The sequence below is a fragment of the Portunus trituberculatus genome, chromosome 18, assembly GCF_017591435.1.
Source record: "Portunus trituberculatus isolate SZX2019 chromosome 18, ASM1759143v1, whole genome shotgun sequence".
NCBI lineage: Eukaryota > Metazoa > Arthropoda > Malacostraca > Decapoda > Portunidae > Portunus > Portunus trituberculatus.
In genome coordinates this window covers 13,311,412-13,334,342 of record NC_059272.1, presented here as the reverse complement: position 1 = coordinate 13,334,342, position 22,931 = coordinate 13,311,412, and the positions used below count along the sequence as shown (strand labels likewise).

General features: G+C 38.0%; 2 protein-coding genes across 8 annotated transcripts in view; one reads left to right on the top strand and one right to left on the bottom strand.

The window, feature by feature from the left end:
* Positions 1–2,498, top strand: part of LOC123505445 (arf-GAP with coiled-coil, ANK repeat and PH domain-containing protein 2-like) — a 156,656-nt gene extending 154,158 nt beyond the window's left edge. For 4 of the 5 annotated variants that reach the window (XM_045256735.1, XM_045256736.1, XM_045256734.1 and 1 more), the window contains 2 exons: positions 639–745; positions 889–2,498. In XM_045256735.1, the coding sequence (XP_045112670.1) occupies positions 639–745; positions 889–1,042 (261 nt within the window). In that variant the 3' untranslated portion in view covers positions 1,043–2,498. Of the gene's footprint in view, positions 1–638; positions 746–888 lie in introns of those variants that run through there. The other variant, XR_006675135.1, reaches the window with a different exon arrangement.
* Positions 1–22,931, bottom strand: part of LOC123505448 (opsin, ultraviolet-sensitive-like) — a 163,272-nt gene that overhangs the window by 35,428 nt on the left and 104,913 nt on the right. For 2 of the 3 annotated variants that reach the window (XR_006675136.1, XR_006675137.1), the window contains exons 11-12: positions 7,726–7,965; positions 838–1,012 (exon numbers count right to left, since the gene is read on the bottom strand). Coding sequence is in view for 1 of the 3 variants with exons in the window: in XM_045256738.1 (XP_045112673.1) it covers positions 7,913–7,965 (53 nt within the window). In the remaining 2 variants the exon portion in view is untranslated. Of the gene's footprint in view, positions 1–837; positions 1,013–7,725; positions 7,966–22,931 lie in introns of those variants that run through there. The other variant, XM_045256738.1, reaches the window with a different exon arrangement.

The following is a 22,931-nucleotide window of genomic DNA, read 5'->3' as shown; positions in this document are numbered from 1 at the left end:
GGGTTTAGGCCAATGAGGGCATGGAAAACTTCATTACAAAGAATTTTAATTGAAGGCATGAAATAGTCAGTGAGAAGAATGTATGCCTCCATGTCAGACACTATCACCTTTGTTATGCACTCAGCACACAGAGATGGATCTCTACCATGGAAACAGTAATCATTCTAGGGAATATCAGCATAGTACCTCATCAGGTCCCCTCAACTGGTAGAGGCAAAACACCAGAGGCACCTCACCTCAGCTTTAGGTGATCCTGATCCACCTCACACCTGGCATTATTTAATCTCACTATTACACATTTGGCCAATAGGTTAAAATTTTCAAGGCCCCACATCTGGTGCAATAGTGCTGCATCTCACTATCAATATTGTGTGCATCCAGATTCTCGCTTAGCAGCTGCCATTTTGAATCTGTACCCATGAGTGTTCATACTTTACTGCTACCTGCCTCCCCTTCTAACTAGATCTTATGAGACAGTATCCGGCAAGTACTATTAGAAAAACTTAGACATGGTATAAGCCTAAGTGATCAAAAGGCAAAACATGGATGCATAAGCCCCATGAGACACTCCCATTCTCTTCCTGCCATTCTTCCTCTCAATAAAGGGCCTCTAACTGTATACATGGTGCTTGTTTCAGGTGTGTCTGTTTCTGAAACACAGAGTGGACTTGAACATAAAAGATAATGATGGCCAGAAAGCTATTGATCTTGCTGTTCAAAGCAATGAACCAGATGTCGTAACACTGTGAGTATTTTTATTCTTTTTATTATCTTTTGTTTTGAAATACATGTTAATTTTCTCATACTAGAAACATGAGCATAAATGAGACAACTTACTGTTATGGAGAAGTGCATGTTGTAAAACTTGTCCAATGGTTACATTCACAGCCTGAGGGTGGCCAGCCTGAGTGAGGACATTGACCGTGATGGAGGTGGTGAAGATAACAACATGCTCACAGACTTCTTGAGGGACTTTCAGGAAAAGATGGTAAAACAGGTCCACAACAGGTCCCTACAAAAAGATGGTGAAATACCTTTGTAAACCAGTATTATACATACAGTAACTGATACTTACATGCTCTTCTGGATGGAGAGATAGATATATCAATGCAAGTGTCAATTATTGTTAGCTTCAGTGACACTACAAATTTTTAATATTTTCATATAAGTTCAAAATATAATTACTTTACATAATGGTTGTAAGATTGTGCACAACTCTGAATGCGAAAGGCTAAACTCGTCTGCTTTGTTTTACTATCTGGTAATTATCTTACTGTAATGAGATTGCATATTATAATTTTGTACACAAATGACTTGCTAATCAGAATTCTATTGCTTGCCTGCATATGATTCTCGTGTGTGTGTGTGTGTGTGTGTGTGTGTATAGTTTAAATTGACCACCAATTTTCTTGTAATTTTATGACAACTTGCATCATTAAAATGTTTGTAAAGTCACTTATTCTATATGTATTTCTTGAAACAGGCAGTTAAGAATGTTTATTAGAAAAAAAAAGTTTTGTACAATGCACTACTTAAAAACTGTTTTTAAGTTAGTCTCCTGCACTACTTAAAAACTGTTTTTCAGTTAGTTTCTTGCAATGTTACATTTACACTGTATATTGTACTATCTCTTCATGTATGGAAAGATCTCTTGATTTTAACTCAATATTTTCTTCAGAAGTTAGAAAATATGGTCAATTTACTAATTACTTTTCAAGGCATGTTTATGGTTTTCAGTATGATTGGAATGCTATTAATTTGTGCTTGAAACAACCACTTTGTAAGCTGCAATACTGGTAAGAGTATAGTGCATAAGTCATTTATTTTATCAGGCACATAAAACTATTGAAATCTTGTTACATCTTAGATATAAATCTTTCCTCATTCATCATGAATAATTCTGTCTTATTCTTTGCATTTAAATAGTACTTGATAAAAGATGCTTCTAACTTTAACCTTCATGCTCAGTGATCACTTTAAATGAAGAATAGACAGATTCCAAATTGGGAAAGTTTCTGGAGGCTGGATAATCACAGCTACACTGATATGTAATTGTCCAGAGTGACACCATTCATAGCAGCAATATTCACAAGTGTTTGATATCACAATTCTTTGCATTAATAATTAATTCCTACAACTTACTATGGATTCCTCTGGTGCTGAGTTACAAAGGGAAACCTGTCTTCCATTCCTTACATGATATGGCTCCCAAGCACTAATTACTTAACTCTTAGTCCTTCACACAAATATTTAAAGTGTTGTCTTTAGGAATACTGCTTCATTTATCTCTAAACTGCTTGCCCTTAACCTTAGGTAGGTACATTTTATATTTCATTCAGATCTTGTAAAAAAAAAAAATTATTATGAAATTTGCCATGTTCACAACAATAATTTTGCAGAAGCTACCATTGCTATTATTATGATATAATTCAAGTTATGTACTTTTAAAATACATACTGGTATAAGATGCATCTTAGGTTTGTCCTAATTTGGGATGGAAAAGAGAAAAACCAAAAAGTTCCAGGTTATTTTTTTTTTTACTTAACAAAGTGATGTTTTGTTTGCTTTGCATTTTAATTCAAAATTAACTTTTACCATATTTGGCAAAGATTCTTATGGATTATGCATTAATTTTCTCATGCAAAACCAAAGCATAACTTAAATTGTGCAACTGGCATGGTTTGAAGTGCAATTTGTCAACAGTAAACAAACATGGCTGTCCCTTCACCCTCCAGCAAGCTGCTGCTATTTTTTTCGTTGCTATTTTTGGTCTTCAATGCTCTTTATGAGAAACTTTAGACAGCTTTGTCCACTCATAAATGACAGAGCAGCTCATCTTGGCCATTTGCTACTTGGAAGTTCTGTCTTGGAGCGTCTCACAGAGAAATGTAAACAAACAACTGAACCACTTTTCACTGCTAGGGTGGAACAATATATTATATATATATATATATATATATATATATATATATATATATATATATATATATATATATATATATATACACACACACACACAAATACATTTACATGTACTTATGAAGATGATATTAAGTTGAGATTATAGCATCATTCCAATTAGCAAGAAAATAAATTTTATTATAAAAGTTTTGGTTAGAAATCATAAATCTTAATTTGACTAAAAATTGACTCTAGAAGAAAACGGTGTGTTCCGTCTGGCTTAAGATGACGGAAAGAATTGACAGGACAGTAAAAAAACAACAGAAATCATTGAAGACTACGGAAAAAGTGCTAGTGTGGCGTCGCCTTAAATGCTGCCGCCTAGCAGCATTGAGGGATTGCTTGCGTGTTAGGTTTGAATATGCTTGGGGGGAGCTCCGGATAGTAGCGAATTCCGGATAGTGGCGATCTGGATACGCGGGCGATTACTGTGTGTGTGTGTGTGTGTGTGTATATATATATATATATATATATATATATATATATATATATATATATATATATATATATATATATATATATATATATATATATATATATATATATATATATATATATATATATATATATATATATATATATATATATATATATATATATATATATATATATATATATATATATATATATATATACACACACAGTGGTCCCTCTACATACGAGATGAATTCGTTCCCGGATCAAGTTCGTATCTAGAATTTCTTGTATTTCGAACGAATTTTCCCCATAAGAAATAAATGAAAACCAATTAATTCGTTCCTGGCCTCCCAAAATCAAAATAACTATAAAAGACGTCTTCCGATTACTGAAAACACATTCAAATAGTAATTGAAGATAAAAATACAGTAATAAGATAAATAAGATGATATTAACAAAATAAAATGCGAGTTTAGTTTATTATGAGCACTTACCATGGAGGAAGTCGGCGGCATCTAACAGAGGTGTATGCATGTGGTGGAGGTGTGAGGGAGCGCGAGAGACTATTGACAATACGTAAGCACTTAAATTAAAGTATAAAATTAAAGTTAACTTTAAATGAAGAACTAAATTTTTTTGTGCACTAATTTGAATTTTATATTATATATATATATATATATATATATATATATATATATATATATATATATATATATATATATATATATAATTTTTTCTTTTTTTTTGCTTTGTCGCATATTCACAACAACAGAAGTCTCTCCATCTCGTCTTAGATGTCGGTCCTCAATTTGGAAAGAATAGTCAAGCCCTTGCTCGGTTTTATAACTTTTATGGTATCTTCCTTCAATATTGTACAGATCGTCAATGATGACTAATTGTACTGCTTTACAAGATCACTCACACGAACACCACGCTCTATTATCTCCTGCTTTATTTTGATTGACATCATCTTTTTTTTCTCAGAGGACACTTTTCCATTTCCTTTTTTAGAACTCATGGTTAGGGTCACAAAAAAGAAGATTAATGTGATAAAAACAACACAGCACAAGAGCACAGGATCAGCTAACTGCTGGGACAAGGTGGCTGATGCTGGGTGGTCTTGACCACTCGACCACCTAGTGGGAGCATCTGGAAATTCTCGTAACTTGGATTTTCTCTCACATGTCAGTCAAGATTTTTGCTCGAAAGACATCTCGTGTCTTGAATTTCTCATAAATAGAGTAGCTCATATATAGAGAGGCCACTGTATACATACATATACATATATATATATATATATATATATATATATATATATATATATATATATATATATATATATATATATGCCACTGTGCCTTTAAACTTAAGTATTATTGATCTGTTTAGTTAATGCTAATATGGGTTAATGAGTTACTTGTGTCTAAAATAACTGCCCCTACATGTGACTTAAGTTGTCATGAAGAGGGTGGGTATCTGGAAAACATAGCAATACATATAAAAATCTCTTTTGCATCCTACTTGTTCAGCTACCATCTCCCCATGAGTGCTCATTATTTAAATATTTCATCTTTGTTTCAGCAATTTGTTTGATAGGCTGGATGCTAAAACCCTAGTTTGATACATAAACTTCAAAGCAAACCTAGTTTGATACATAAACTGCAAAGCAACAATCATGAATGGTAAAGTCAATCAATACTTGGAACTTGTGATACCAGGAAATAAAATATATAATGGCCACAGTTATTAAGGTGAATATTTGATTAATATATTTTATCCATTTTAATACAATAGTGAAAACATGATCATGGTCATGGTTTTCTGTAGGTACTGTAGAAAATACAGATCTCTTTCTAATAGTGCCATGCAATTGTTGATAGAAAATAGGCTATAAATATAAAACCTGCACATATTGACACTTTTATCAATGTAAAATATATGCTATTTTATGAAAACATCTTAGGTCAGTAATACTAAATGTTATGTAATGTGAAAATTAATTAATATTTATAGCTATTTATGTTCCGTGGAGGAGCATGTTGAGCTTAATGCATACATTAGACTTATTTTGATGTTAGAATATCTGCTACATTTATCTGCATGTGCCTTCAGAGTTAGTGTAATACTAAAGTTGCCCAATTATAAGCACAGCAGTATATTTATGGGTTCATGATCTACTGATCTGTTGCTTTTGCTGTGTTTAATCAATGTGATGTATACTGTGATCTAGGGTCATTATTCTTATTCTATCTTTCCACTGAGATTAGAAACTGTAATTTTTAATTCACATTTTAAAACCTAGATTATGAATCTACTACAATTTGTTAAGATGACATCAGGCAGTTTTCTAAAACTTATAATTTTTACTAAATTTCCACTGTTGATTTCTCTAACAACTATCTTTTTTTTTTTTTTTTTTTTTATAAATAAGAGTTTTCTCAAATCCATCAAGCTGGTATACCATTGAATAAAGGGGCTTGATGACCCTTAAGAAAATCAAAGGTGACAATGTTCCTGTCTACAAACATGGCACTAGCACTAGTCAAGAAGCAAATCACATTGCTAAGTGTGAAGGTATTAAGCCAATGATGCCTAACAGTACTATAAGTACTATGTAAGTTTTCTGCACTCTTTTTAATACTTAAACTAGAATAAAAACCGACAAAAGATTAAATTAACATGTACTGAGAATGTTCTTTCTTAGATGACTACAGTGTGAAAGGGAACAATCCCAAACAGTTTACACCTACTTGAATATTTTAATTTTAATCCCTGCATCACTTGGTTGTGGGCCAAGCACACAAACATACCATCATCACCACCATTAGAATTTGTGGAATATCAAAGCAAGAAATCCAAGGCTAATAAACTAAGAGAGAGAGAGAGAGAGACTTTTATTACATTCTATGTGCACAAGTGATTTGCCTAGTAATACTTCCTTGAATGAAAAGGTGATGTGGCACCTCAAGAATCAGAACGAATGTGTGATTGTGTATTTCATCAGTTTTATTTAATTTTATTATCAATTTTCAACCCAAATATTTTAAACAGATCTTTGCTCTCTTCATGCCATCAAACTTAAAAAAAGTATTTACTGATTTCAAAATGTAAAAATCTCTCTCTCTCTCTCTCTCTCTCTCTCTCTCTCTCTCTCTGGAAAACACATGCATACACACATGCAAGCCAGGTGTCACAAAGAGTTCTGATGGAACAAACTATGAATCTTGAAGTTTTGGTTTATGAAAGAAATATATTCAGTGTAGGTTAATGAATATTGTTTATTATGAGTATGGAAATTGAATCTATAATTTTTGTAATCTTTTAGTCAAGCATGTTCATGTTTAGTTTGTTGTGAAAAATTCTTTTAGTCAAACATGTTCATGTTTAGTTTGATGTGAAAAATTCTTGAATTTAAGTCCTATGTTCTTTTAACCTAAAAACATAAAGAAATACTGTATAAGTTTAATAAAAAGCAATTATTTGTTTTATAACTTAACATATAGTTAAAGGACAATACAAGTTTTGTAATATATTTGAAAATCTCTTTAAACTTGTGACTATTAGGTAGTATCATTGAAATGATAAATAAAATGCTTGCATTATATTTTACTTTTATAAGTAGCTAGTTTTTGATCAGCAAAGTGACCTTATTTCATTATAGCCACATGTTTCTGTATGCTTCCATACACTGCTAATTGTTGTAATCCCACTGTAGTTCTTATATACTCCCTGAGAGAAATAAGTTTTTACTTGAAACTATCATGCATTCACAGCTGCTCAGGAGGAGACTAATCTGTTGCGCTCAACGGTGTTTTTGCTTCATCTCATAGGACAGAGGTCCATTAAACACCAAAGATAGTAGGTAGACACACAATTATATTTTATAGTTTAAGGCTGTGGTGTATATTTAAGGGAAACACATAACCTTGTAGAATAACTTATGGTACTGAGCTCATAAAGAATATTTTCTGTATGCTATTTTTTCTATATAATGGTTGTTCTAATAATGAAATAATGTATTATATAATCATACTTTAATTTGATTATTTTATACTTCCAAAATTTAAAATTTATGTTGTTGATGTCATCATTTATGTGCCTATGCTATCATTGTTTAACTGAAAAAATATACATATGCTACATTTAATGAATCTGTTTATTATATCTTATACCTATACTAATGATGAGTACATATTTTTGACCAACTGTTCTTAGTAGCTTTCTGTATTATATGAAATGAAGAACAATACAGAATCATTAAGGAAAAATCAAGAGAATTTTACATTAGAAAAGAATAATACTGTTGACTAACATTAATTCAGAAAGTGGTAATATATGGACACTTACTGTTAGACCTGTGAGGTGAGAGGTAGCAGACGGGGGAGTGTTCTCTGGGTGTGGCGGGATGGTGCTGCACGTGTATTCACAAGCAAGATTTTTTGCTTTTTAGCCATTTTTTGTTTTGCCTCCTTATAACTTGTGCCAAGAACAATATCTCCATTTGGCAGCATGAACCTTTGTAAGGACACAGGAGTCAGGGAGGGCAAAATGTATGATGAAGCCATACATCTTGGTCCATGTTCTGCCCTAGAAGATGCAAAATAGTAAGATAATCATTACATGACTTAAAAAATGAAAAATACATACATACATGCATATATAAATACATACATACACACATAACGCAGCCACCGTGCAAGACACACGCATCTGAGCAGCTCGCAGATATTACTACAAAAGGAGTTGGAGACTGGTCTAGATGTATGTACAGGGGGAGAGGGGGTCATAGGTTCTCCTATCTCCAAATTAAACAAATGTTAGATCACATATAAGGAATGAATAACGAGAGAGAGATGGAACCAAATAGTGCTGCCAGGCACATGGCAGAATCAAAACATACGCCGAGTGATAACCAACGTTTTATAGAAACCCCAATTGGTTTAAGGAAACTCAGATGATGCTATGGAAAAGGATTTCCTGGGTTTCAGGGATGAATGAGGTAATATGAGAAGGCTTATTAATGTAGAGAGAGAATTAAGATATATGAAGGAGGTGATGTCCAGTCTCATGGACAAACAAGACCGACTGATAATGGAGAACACAGCCCTGAAATTGAGAGTAGCTGAATGTGAGAAAGTCAGTGCAATAAATCAGGAATTGAAAGAGGAGATTCAGGAAATAAGGAAGCAAAATGACGTTCTAAAAACTTACATGCCAAAATTATGAAAGCTTTAAAGAGCTTGCAGGCTAAAGTGCAGGATGGGATTACAGACAGGGCAGAAGGTGGACTAGGTGATAACAAGTTGAAAGAACTAAGAAAGGAATGGAAACATGAGCAAGAAGAGGAAAAAATTAAATTTTCAGAAGTGGTAAGGAGACAAATTCAGGAGAACATGAAAAGTCGCTGTAATAGAAATTATCAAGGAGAAGGAAGATTTGGTACGGGATGTAGTGGACAAGAAAAAAAAGCTTAGTGATTTATGGGATGAGGGAAAAAAATCCAAATAAATTCACGAGAACGTGAAGAAAGGGAATTGGCCAAAACTGTTATCAAACGAGTACAAGACAGCACACAAGAACTTGACCAGAAGGTGGAGGAAGTGATCAGGCTGGGAAGATACAGTGAAGGGGATAGGACACCAATGAAGGTGAGAATGAGATCTCAATTGGTTGTAGAGCAAATTATGGCTAGAAAAGGGAAGCTGGCTGATGATGTTGAACACAAGGAAATATGGATAAAAAGAGATAAGAACTTAAAGGAAAGGGAAAAGAAGAAAGTGCTACGAAGTGAAGTTAAGGAAAAAACAAGAAAAGGACAGAGATAGAGAAGAAGAATTTTTAATGGAGAGTTCTGGATATGAGACTAAAGAAGTGGTACCTAAGGAAAAGAGAGGAGGTCGTGGAGGAGGCAATAAATTAAGAGTGACCTACTGACATAGATGGGTTGTTATCAAGCATATTGAAAGTTCAGGATTATTTGAAAGAAAAAGCTGATGTAATGTGCATCACTGAAACAAAACTGAAAAAGAGATCCATGTCAACTTTAAAGAGGAGGGATATAATACCTGGAGGAGGGACAGGAAGGATAAAGGAGAAGGAGGAGTGCTAATAATGGTTTATGATAATATATGTGTGGAGGATGTGCAATATGGTGAGGACAAAGTGGAAGTATGGGAGTAACAATCAGAACAGAAGATTTGAAGAAAAGAAAAATTATAGTTACATATGTTCCACCAAAGACTAATAGATGGGGATCAGAAGAACATAAAGATATGCAAAGAGAGGTGATAAAGTGCCTAGATAACTTGATAAGAAGAGATAGAAGAATACTCTTAGTTGGAGACTTTAATTGTAAAAAAAATAAACTGGAAAGATGGAAGTAATGGACAATGCTGGGAGGTGGAACGAGAAAGTGTTACAGTTGACTATGATTAATACAATGGACCAGTGGGTGGAGGAGTCAACAAAGAACAGGGGGAAAGAAGAACCATCGTTGCTTGACCTAGTTTTCACAAAGAAACCAGAGTCCCCTTCCAATCATACAATACCTTAGTCCAGTGTTTCTTAACCTTTTTCGACCTCAGCACCCCTTTTGGGCAGGCCTAAGCAGTCCAGCACCCTCCACCATTGGCTAACACCGTACCGAACATGTACACTGGTAATATACACTGGGCTCTGCCGCGGTGGCAAGGGAGTGGGGACATCTTGCCGTCTGGTGCACACTTACCGAACGTGTACACTGGTAATATACAAAGCTTGTAATACTAATTAAATATTAAATAGTGGAACGCTCATACAAATCAAGTGTTTTATATCACTATGCTACAGCACATATGAAAATCACGTTAAAGTTTACCCCGGTATTGAATTTTAAAATATGCGATAAAAATACGTTTGCCCAAACGTATTCCTTTTACCTTTTACCACCACATATGTGACCTTCCTCAGCACCCCCGAAATTGATTTCAGCACCCCATGGGGGTGCTAGCACCCAAGGTTAAGAAATGCTGCCTTAGTCCACTGGGGAAAAGTGATCATGTGACATTAGAGATGCAAATGCAGGAAGAAGATAAGTTACAAGGAGGATTATAAAGGAGAGAGAGATCAAATTATGCAAAAAACAGATTTTGAAAAATTAAGGAGTTATTTTGCTGATATTGAGTGGAGCAATATTATGTGCAGAAAGACTGTACAAGAGAAATATGATATATTCTTACAGAAATACAATGAAGGAGTAAAAAAGTTTGTTCCTGTTTATAGAGTTCAGAAAAAAAATACACACTTGGCACAATGCTAAATGCATACAAACAAAAAAGGCAAAAAGATAAAGTGTGGATGAAACTTTTAAAGCAGGGAAATTACTATAATAGTCGGCAGTACAAAGATACTAAAAATGAATATATATTAGAGTAAGGAGAGAGGAAGAAAGAAATCTTGAGAAAGATGTAGTGGATAAAAGTAAAGATGAATCCAAACTTTTCTACAAGTTTATAAACGGCAAAACAAAGAATAAGGAAACAATTGAATAATAAAAGAAGGAAGACATACCAAACAGAGAAGGAAATGTGTGAAATAATGAATGAGAGCTTCAAAACGGTATTCATTGCAGAAAATGATTTCACAGAACCTAATAGAACATTGGACTGCCAAGGATTACAGGAGATTGCAGTGCACAAAGAGGATATTGGAAATTTACTGGATAAGTTGAAAGTCAGAAAAGCAATGGGGCAAGATGGTGTATCAGGCTGGGTGTTAAAAGAATGTAAAGAGCAATTACTGAATTCAATTTGGGAAATAATTAAAAGTTCAATAAATGAAGGGAAAGTTCCACTAGAGTGGAAGAGAGCCAACATAATACCAATATTTAAAGGAGGAAAGGCAGCTGAACCACTAAACTACAGACCAGCGTCACTTACAAGTGTTGTAGGGAAGTTATGTGAAATCAAAGAAAAATGGGTTAAATTTCTAGAAGAGGAGTAAGTCATATTGAACAGACAATTTGGGTTCAGGACAGGGTGATCATGTGTATGAAACTTATTAAGTTTCCACTTGAGTGTTATTGCAGGACTTGAAAACAGAGATGGATGGGTAGACACAGTATACCTGGACATTTAAAAAGGCTTTTGATAAAGTCCCACATGGAAGACTTCTTTGGAAACTAGAGTACATAGGAGGACTGCGTGGAACGTTACTTGAATGGACAAGAGATTTCTTGATACATACTCATCTTGGAGTAAAGTAACTAGCAGAGTGCCACAAGGGTCAGTGTTAGGCCCCATTATGTTTCAAGTTTATGTAAACAACATTCACATTGGGATAAACAGTTATATAAATTTATTCGCTGATGATGCAAAGTTGCTAAGAGTTATCAAAACTAGAGAGGACTGTCTGCTATTGCAGGAAGATTTAAACAAGATCTATGAATGGAGCAAGAAGTGGAAATTGGAGTTTAATGCCAAGAAATGCCACATAATGGAACTAGGAAAGAGTAAGAGAAGACCAGTATGGAACTATTTGATGGGAGAGGAGCAAATAATGAAGACTAAAAAGGAAAAAGATCTTGGAGTGATTATACAAGAAAATCTGAGCCTTGATAAACACATAAGCAAGATATCTGGACTATCATATAAGATGTTGACTAATATAAGAGTGGCATTTCATTACTTGGATAAAGATATGATGAAAAAAAAAATCATCACAAGTATGATACACCCAAGGCTGAAATATGCAGCAGTGGTATGGTCTCCGAGCTCTAAAAAGGATATAAGAAAATTGGAAAGGATACAGAAGATTGCTACAAAGATGGTGCTGGAATTAAAGGACCTCACATATGAAGAATGACTGAAGGAAATGGGACCGCCAACCTTACAAGATAGAAGAGAACGTGGGGACCTAATAATAATGTATAAGATAGTAAATAATATTGAAAAGATAGACAAAGACCTGGTGTTGTTGACGGAAGAAGATGGAAGGACAAGAGGACATGAAAAGATCAGAAAGAGGCAGTGTGTGAAGGATATTAGAAAATACAGTTTTCCACGCAAAATGGTGGAAAAATGGAATGCATTGGATAATGGAATTGTCACAGCACATGGTGTGCATAACTATATAGAAAAACTAGATCAATGGAGATATGGAGACAGGACATTATGAGCCCCACTCGAACCTTGTACAATACAACTAGGTAAATACACACACACCATATCTCCATTCCTATTCTATTGGACGGCCAAAGGTAGGCAAGAGGAGGGAGGATAGGAGTGTTTGATTAAAAGAAACAGGAGAGTGAAAAATATATTTTAATTCAAATACTCCATTTGTTTCACACAAAACCTGTTCCTTCCAATTACACAGATTCCCACATTTAGTGGAGGTGGTATCATGCATCAGTAGTGGAGGGTGATCACAGTGAATGTCCACAGTATAAAAGAAAGGGGCATACCCATGTGAGGTGGTAATAACCAGCATGGCAGACATTGGTTGCCAGGTAGTGCCTCTCATTGGACCCAAAATAAAGCGTCCATAAAACAAGGTAAAAAGCCAAACAGCATGAGAGAGAGAGAGAGAGAGAGAGAGAGAGAGAGAGAGAGAGAGAGAGAGAGAGAGAGAGAGAGAGAGAGAGAGAGAGAGAGAGAGAGAGAGAGAGAGAGAGAGAGAGAGAGAGAGAGAGAGAGAGAGAGAGAGAGAGAGAGAGAGAGAGAGAGAGTGTGCAGGTTTTGAGAAAAGTCTGCTGCACTCCCACACAGAAAGGAAAAGCTGTCTGGGGCGAGGTTGTGAACTGGTTCGATGGCAGTATCATTTGAGGTGCCCAAACTGGACACAAAAGCCTTTCCTCATCGTCACATCCCACCACCGAGGAGAGGAACTAAAGTCTCAATTCCTGGTTTAGTCACCGACTAAATTCCAGGAGGTGTGATAGGATTAAATCCTCCCCTTGAACAGCAACCTGAAAAGAGCAGGTTTGAAACTCACCAATCCTCTAGTAGACAACTTGAACCCCTTAAAACAGAAGACACTGTTTAACATAGCCTTATATCCCTTGACAGTAGAGATAGAAAGATATGACAGTCCTGACATAAGTAAACCAGAAAGTCCACAAACTTCTGGTGAAATGGAATGGAGACTGTGTGAGTTTCAGGAACTGCACAACCTGTCGGGAATAGCTCCAGAAGTGAAGAAGTCACTTGACAGACTCTAAGCAACTAGAGGAAGTGTGTAGGGAGTGAGGTGGAAGCAGTGGGCATGAGGCTGCTATAACAGGTCCTGTCTAGGTGGAAGATGGCAAGGTGTGCCGCTGGTCATCTGTAGAAGATCCAGGAACCATTCATTCTGGTGCAACAAGGAGGGAGATCCCCTGGGAGTTCTGAAGCTTATGGATAACTTTCCTGACTACCATGAATGGAGAGAAGGCATACAGATGCTGATGGTCCCAGTTGTACAGGATCACATCCGCTGCTATTGCCATAGGATCCTTGAACGGCAAGATGAAAGTTGAAATTCTGTAGTTGAACCTGATGGCAAACAGGTTTATGAATGGGTAACTCCTAAGCTTCCAGAGAGAGTCACACACCTCCTGGTGAAGTGTCTATTCGGTGAAACTGGAGTGCAACCTGTGACTAACGGAGTCAGCAACTACATTGGAACTCTGGAAAACTGGATGAAGATGGTAACAAAATTATGCTCCACTCACCTCAGGATAGCCTGTGCCTCAGTACTGAGGGACAACAAGTGCATCTCACCCTGTTTGAGGAGATATGAAAGAGTAATCATGTTGTCAGAGAAGACGGCAACAGTGCTTCATCGTAGCATAGCCTTGAAGTGCTGAAGACCAAGAGAAATCACCCTGAGTTCCAGGAGGTTGATATGAAAGGCCCATTCTGTTAAGGACCAAACACCACTACAGAGTGATTAAGCACTGAAGCACCCCAATCCTCAGAAAAAGCATCTGTGTAAAGACACAAGTCTGCATGAAGTGATTATCCTGCCAGGAAACTGGCATCCTCCAACCACCATAGAAGGTCCACATAGCTGCTCATGTCTTACGGAACAGGTTGGGTCTCGTCCCGGGTCAGACTCAGCCAGCCGAAGCTGTAGGTTGTGCATCCTGTGACAAGCTCTGTGAACAGGATGGACAAGCAATGCCATATGGCCCAGCAGAACCAACCACAGTCTTACCATGGGATGTTGTGTTGTCCAGAAATGCGACCAGATGGGAGAGAAGGTTATCTACAAGCCTTCAAAGGAATAGAATGAATCTCCACTCTCCTACTCTCTTTACACAGACAGAGATTCAAATTTTTCCTAGTTGACCTCAACTCTCAGTGGTGAGCACAGCTCCAGGAGAGTCTGAGTCAAAGCAAGTGACTCCTGTTATGATGGAGCCAGAAGCAGCCAATCATTGAGATAACGTAGGAAGTGAATTCTTTCTGGTATGAAGCTGCTGAAATCAGTGTGAAGACCTGGGGAATTGTGGAAAGTCCAAAGCAAAGGACCTTGAACTGGAAGGGCTGAGCTTTACAGATGAAGCAAAGATATTTCCAGCTCTCTGGATGCACCAGCACCTGGAAATATGCATTCTTAAGGTCTATGGACACCATCCAATCATACCAATGAATGACCAACAACACAGATGCAATGGTCTCTGTCCGGAATTTGGTGTGGATATATAGGCAACCCCCGCTTAACGAACAGTTTACGTTCCTAAAAAACATTCATTGCGTGAATTTTTGTTAAGCGAACCAATTATAACAAGTTTGACCCCTGGCTTGAACTTCCATTGAGAGTAAACAAAGCGAGAGTGCATTATAGTACTGTAAAAGGTTTCATGAAAGTAAAAATTATGAAGTTAAACATTTAAGCAGTTTAATTTAAGACTAAGTCATTATAATGTACACGAATGTATGCATGTAAGTAACTATAATGTTGATAACTTAAATTTATAAAGGAAGGGAGAGTGGAGTGGAAAAGACGCTAGCCGACAACCTGTGGAATGTAAACAAAAGGCACATCACTGTACCGCACACAAAACTTATCTACCACATTTCCACAAGGCTTTCCATTTTATCCATTGCAAAGTCATGAGTTCAAGTGGTTCTTTTAGCTTGCAAGGAAGATATGATCTCACCAGCCTTCTTAATAGAGTCTGCTAATTTGAAAATAGTAGAGACAGTAGATGGAGTCAAGATGGTGTCGAGCAATGCTATTAGTTTTCTCGCCTCTCATATCTGTGAATAATATCCAGCTTCACTTTGAGAGTAGAGACTTCCTGGTCTTCTTAGCATTACTAGGTGACATTGCAGGGCTGGTTGCAGGGCGTTTTGGTGGCATGTTGAGCGAGGGAAGACGAGCTGCTGCTGAACACTGTTATTGTTTTGAACTAAGAGTCTGGAAGGGTAAGGGTGCATGTTTTGTCCATAAGAGGCGCTGATGTATTTAAAAGCCTGTCAGCTTGTGCAATACGGCGGGGCTTTCAAACTTGGAAAAAATCACTTGGATAAAATTTTGTTAAAGTGAGTTTGGTGTTCATTATACAAGCAGATGGTAGTAAAAGGAAACATTCATTGTAGAGAAATTTCGTTGTGAACATTCGTTAATCAGGGGTTGCCTGTATTGTGTTGAATGCCGACAGATTTAAAACAGGCTGAAAATCTCTTGAAGCCTTGGGAACCACGAAGAGGTGACTGTAGATACTAGCATTGCAGGTGCCCTTTCTATATAGCACCCATGTTCACTACCACTGATATCTCAAAGTCCAAAGCCTTGCCTTTCTTGGAACTCGGTGAGTAGGAGCCAAATCAAGTCCAGAGGGAACACTGCCAGAGGGCTGCAAGAGTGGAAAGGGATCCTGTACTCGTAACAGAGGACAGACCAGACCAACTCCTCAGAACTGAGCTCCCACATGTCTTGGTGTTGAGAGAGGCAGTCCCTATTGGGTTTCCCCAAAGAAAAAGGCACTACTTGTAAAAAACAAAACTATTTCGTCCTTGGCTGGAAGAAGAGGAGAGAGCATCTGAAGTTCTGTGTTGGGACTGATGATTGCTGTGATCATGACAGGCTGGGCCCAAGTGGCAGGTGGACTTGCCCACTCAAGGCAGGTGAGAAGAGGAAGGACTCGCAAATGGTCTGTGGCCACACTCAACCAAAAGGAGTACCCAGAGCAGGGTGAGGCCTGGCTAGTGCCTTACCCAGTACCTGTTAAAAGGTGAGAGAAGCAATCTTTTCTGCCATGTCCAAGGTTGCTGTGACCCAGTCTTGGTCAATAAGAAAACCTGAGTCCAAAGAGGACTTCCTTAAGTCCATCTTGGTGGAAAAGGTGAATGAAGAAGGCAGATACTGCAGGTAGGATTCTCATTGCAATGCCCTGACCAGTGCAACACCAGAGTCCTGTAATTGGTCCACCAAGGCCTTCTGCATGCTCCTGAAGATGTACACCCCCCGTCCACTGTTGACATGAGACTGGGTGAGTGTAGGGTGCCCACCACCAAAATACCTTTGGTCAAGGGTGTCCCCCCTGCTCCATAGTGCCACCCACTTTTATCACATATGGAAATTCTGGTGAAGCACTTGGGTTATTCCCCAGCATAAAAGTCTGAATGTGGATGGGTCTTTAAACACTACCTTCCACCTTTGTCAGTTGAAGGATATCATCTGGGAGAAATCGGTATTCTTGAGAGTGAATGCTGCCTTCCCACAGCTCAATCAGGAAGGCAACAATCAGGCAGAATTTACCTTCGAGGTGAACGTGTCTGTCATTATCTCGGCACAAATTTTGCCTAAATACCTACTATTATTAGTTTTTTGTGAACTAATTGACTTTAGAAACATTAAAGTATATAGGTTATCGTTCAAAGAGCCTATTTTACAACAATTACGACTGGAACCAAACCCAGGGGTGAAATTCACGAAACTTGTTGGTAGTGCATCGATAATAATAAAAAAATAAATAAATAAAAAAATCCTTCGTGAACGAACAGGTCTGAGGAACGACATCTGTCAACAACATAGCCACTGCCAAGCTTCAATCACTGCATTTCCATCTCCCAAGTTTTGTATCAAAATTCTACTTAACTTATGATCTTTATCACTTGATAAAGTGATAAAGATTTATGTAGAGTATATAGCTGGTGGACTTTCCTCTTCCCATAGCCTGCACAGTTGAAGGAGGTAGTTTTTGCCTGTGTTGAGGCCACTATATGGCCATCTGTGCTTTTATCTAGAAGCATTTTAACTGCCTCACCAAATCTATTAATAAATCATGTTCTGCAGTAGTAATAGTGCTGGTTCTTTTCATAAAATTTTTTATGTTGCCTGTGGTGGAATGATGATGCTGCATGGTCTGGATTCTATGGCTCAGTCAACTGATGTGATGGTAAACAAACAATGTTACCAACCATCACCAAATTATACTCATGGTTTACTTCATCCAAGGCATTAATAACAAATTTATGAATATGGGATAATATTCCTGAAATATAAACTCATATGTCAATTCACATTGAATTAACAATACGTATTCTGATTTCCTGGACATGAAAGATGCACAGGTGAGAACATGTATTTTTATTGTTTCAGTGACTTAGTGATGTATTAATAGTACAGTAAGGTCTCGGTTTACGTCAGAGTTACATTCCTGAAACATGACGTAAGTCGATTTTGTACGTAACTCGAGTTTCCGTACATTTCAAAGCATATTATCGAGTTTTCAACCAATCATTGTTTATGGTCATTCAAGTAAAGTTAAAGGTTATATTGTTATATTATTTACAACTATATAGGAATACGAAACACAAGATTGTTTTTGTTGTTGATTAGGGCCACGAACGCGAAGGACTGCAGGTTGCCGAGAGGGGTGGCCATGAGGCTGCCAGGAGGGTGGGCAGGTTGAATGTTGTGACGCTCAGGGCAGACAGCTGGGAGCGTAGTGCAGTGCGGTGGGAGTAGAAGCATGGGCAGCGGGGCAGGAAATGCAATAGGGATCAGCAGACAGGTGTAGATGGTGCAAGTGAGCTGCGAGTGTCGTGTGGCCCAGGCGAGGCTCCGGAGTTGTTATTGTTGTGATGGGTGCGCGAACCCTCAAGGTCGTCAACCTCCCCGTTGTCATGGTAACGGGCTTCCCATATTCTTCTTCACTCCCTCACACACAGCTGCTGTCTCCCTTCTCATGTCTAAACGCAGAAGTAGGATAACACTCTTGCCAGGGGCGATGGTGTGGTGGAACTGAGGCAGGGTGTTATTGTATTCAAGCGTGAGGCGGGTGGTGTGACGGGTAACCACCAACAATAACAATAAATCCCACGCTTTACGATTTATAAATTTTCAATTTTTTTAATCTTAAATTGCCTTATAGTGGACTGACGTAACTACGAGTTTGACTTACTTGAGACCGACGTAACCCGGGACTTTACTGTATTTCTAATCCCCAAAATAGGCAAACTTTCCTAGTGGCCAAAATGTAACCTCCATATTACCATTGTTTTCTATGGAAAAATTATGTTTGAATAATGCGATATCTTCAGGAACATAACCCTTGCACTAATCAAGAGTTGACTGTATATCCATTTTTGCAGTGTGCTCGTTTTGCCAATGCAGCAGAGTTTCTGAAGCAGCACCTGATGGTTGACCACATTGAAGGCTTCGGAGAAATACAATATTATTTATATCTATGCAGCTAACATCTAACCTGTAGGTAACAAAATTTTAGGTGAGCAGAAGTTGATCATCTGTTGTTCTTCCTCATTGAAAGCCAAAGTGATCGTTGGCTAGTAATGTATTTTGTTCAAGACATGCAGATATTTGGTTAGCCACAATCATCTCCAAGGTCTTACAGCATAAAGAGGTTAGGATAATTGGCCTGTAATTTATTGGAGTAGAGTGGGATCCCTTCTTGAATATAAGTGCAACACCTGTAATTTTCCATAGTGCAGGGAGTGTGCTGTTAGTCATGCTAACAGAGAATAATCTAAAAATGAGATAGGCTAAAGATGGGCAAGATTTTAGCAGCCTTTGATAGAAGCCATCAGGGGTGGCATTCATAAAACTTGTTAGTGTGCTGCTCATAACAATGCCCTTAGCGATCAACAGGTCTGATAACAACATTGCAAAGATGTCGGAGAAATGGTATACCCGAACACTTATTGTTATTATTGGTCATGGATGTTGCTAATTGATTGAAGCCTGCTCAATGGCTACCAAAGCAGTGACGTCATCACTGTGATGTCACGAGCAAAGGCCGCCAATCATAAGGCAGCATTTGCATTCCCACTCGCTAAGGAAGTCATATGACATAATGTTTACAACTTTATGTGCCAAAGTGACAACAGTCTAAATAGTTGAAAATACAGCCACTGTTGAAGTTTGTTATTTCATGATGACAAACTCTGCTAAAAAAGCAAGTGCTAAACTTTGTTAATGCAGACTGATGAAGTCTCAAAAAGGCAAAACCTCCCTCATCCTCCTGCACAGGACCCTGAGGGCACTTCTCTACCACCTTGTATTTCTGTTTTTGGTGAATGTGAAGGTATATGCAAAAGAATGTAAGAAAATAGACCAGTAATAAGGCCAAGAAAAGAACTCTATCAAACTACAGTGGTACCTCGACATACGAATTTAATTCGTTCCATGACGATCGTTGCATATCAAAAAATTGTATATCAAATAAATTTTTCCCATAGAAATTAGTGGAAATAGAATTCATTCATTCTTTTGATATGAATTTACTCCAAAAAATTAACATACTTTAAATACCAACCAAATATAGATTTAATATAAGATAAATGCAATGTTTATTGTATGCATGATATAAATTAACTATATTGCCCAAAATTACAACTCAACCCGCAAAACTCGGGACACATCAATAGACATTCATCACACAAGAATCGGGGTACATCGATAGACGTTTAGGGTTTTTACGGCTATATTTTGGCTATTTTCTTCCTGTTTTCTTTGCTTGTGAGCTGGCAACACTCATCAGGAGTAAACATATGCTCTACGTCACTGTGTCACCAACGATGGATGGTGGGAGCGACAGTGATTTCACTGTGTCTGATTCCACCACCTCTCCCATGCGCCTTACTTCTATACCTCGGGTCTCTCGCCATGTTACGGGGAGACAACTTTAGAATGAGAGTGGTATCAAAACAGGCGACAGGCGACAGGAGAGAGAGAGAGAGAGAGAGAGAGAGAGAGAGAGAGAGAGAGAGAGAGAGAGAGAGAGAGAGAGAGAGAGAGAGAGAGAGAGAGAGAGAGAGAGAGAGAGAGAGAGAGAGAGAGAGAGAGAGAGAGAGAGAGAGAGAGAGAGAGAGAGAGAGAGAGAGAGAGAGAGAGAGAGAGAATACATGATGCCCATTTTCTATCGTTCTAGCCAAAGCCGCTGACCCAATCGAACGCAAGGCCATGTAAACCAATGATACCACCTCATTCAACCTGTAATATTTTGGTAACCATGACATCTAGAGGCTTCTGGTTTTTTGCATTGCAGTAATCAGTATGTGAATACAGGCTATTTTGTGTGTTTCTCGCCAAATTTTTACTTTTGGGACTCATGATCACGGAGGGTCTTGAGTTCACAAAACTTAAGAAAAAATACTCACTGCCGAGGAGCATAGACACATACATGCACAAAGGATGAACAACAATACACAATGCGGGCTGAATGTTTGGGTGGACATGGGTAGCCAAGCAATTGCTGCGCCACCTATCAATGGCTATTTGTATCTTAAAAATATCTTCATATTTGAAGGCGTAAATTATATGAAATTTTTCGTCATATATAAAAAAAATTGTATGTTGGGGCGTTGATATGTCAAGGGATTACTGTACATGGAACAACAATAAACATAAATATCTTACCAGCAGTGTCTCCAATGATACTCTGAAAAGAGCCATACACTTGCAAACAGCCTCAGGGTCAGCAGTACCTGTGTATGCACAGGCAATGCATGGCTTTCCCTTGTCCTGCTTCTAAGTAGAGGCTCCATTTCCTTGAAAAGGAGGATTACCTCCTGCCATGGAAAGTGATACTTGAGCAGCAGCTCACCATTGCTCAGGGCCAAGGAGTCCAGGCAATCACGGAATCGCCTTTCCCTCCTTAAGGCACAACAGTAGAAATGGGTAGCAATGACTTCCATGGCAAAGCAAGAGAAACTTAAGGTGGTGGCAGCTGGAGCAAATTGGCATGCATCTGTCAGGCAGCAAATTTACACTCTCATCTTGAAATTTATTTTTTGCCGTTTTATGCAAGATTTCATTTTGTGCATCACAAAGTCATATATCCTGGATGGTAAAGCTTGGATGAAGCTAAAAAAAAAAAAAGAGCCCGTTTTGTGCACATGAATATTTATATAAGAGATAGCAATGCCTTTACAACACCTCGGGAGGTGTTGTTATTTCCGACGCGCGTTGATTGTTAACAACAACAGCCTAACGACATTTTAGGCATTCGAGTATACCATTTTGATATGACATTGTTGCTTACACTCAACCCCCAGCTATCGCGAGTAATTGGTCCCTTAATATCGCCGTGAGAGCTAAAAATGCGATAGCCATTGTTAAGAAATAATAGGAAAAAATCAAATTGGTTCTGAGCGGCCAGAGTAGCAACATAATTCAACGAATTAGCACCTTGTTTACCTCTCATCTTACCATGATCTATTGATACCATTCACATTTCAATATACTGAAGTAAATACAGACATGAAATGCACAAAACAAAACAAAACAAAATAAAATAAACAAGTTTACCTTCGTGTGTTGATTTGTAGGTGGGAGGGGGGAGGGGGCTCTGAGGCGTTGGTGGTGGCTACTGGTTTCCACCACCCTCCGATGAGTCAGATCATTCATGAAGCCATGAAATTCCTCATCACTGTCTTCATCAAAGAGAGAGCTCGAAGAGGAAGGTTGAGGATTGTTAGCAGGGTGGGCAGGTTGCTTTCGTTGTAGATAATCTGAGATTTTACACTGCCTGAGATTGTTTACATGAGCGCAGTACATCTCCTCATAAGGGAACAGAGCCTGGGTTATGGCTGCAATCTTGCCCTCATTATTGATAAGACTGTCCTGCTCCAAGATGTGACGAATTTGAAGGCCATATTCAAGCAGCTTCTTTATTTCACTGATTGGCAGTCCTTTCTTTTCAACACCAGCTGTCTCCTCATTCTCCTCAGGACTGGCTTCATCACACAAGGCATCCTCATTCAACATTTCTTGTCCACTGGGTGCATTGGGTCGTAACATTTCTAGGATGTCGTTGTCGGTAGTTTCACCAAAACCAGAGCCAGGAATATGACGAGCCTCCAATGCAGCTGCCTCCACCTCTGCCGCCACTGTTTGTGGTTCGCCTGCTACCTTTACTTTCCTGTCCTCAGGCATGCCCTTGAGCAGATTACGCCACGCATGGTTGATTGTAGCAGGAGTAACGTCATTCCAGCATGACACTATTAAGTCAACAGCAGCCTTGACAGTAAAACCTTTCCACTAGCTCTTCCTCCTCATTTTCACTTTCACTTTCAACCAGTTTCTGGAGAACAGTGGCATCTTCAGTGGCTGCCCGCATC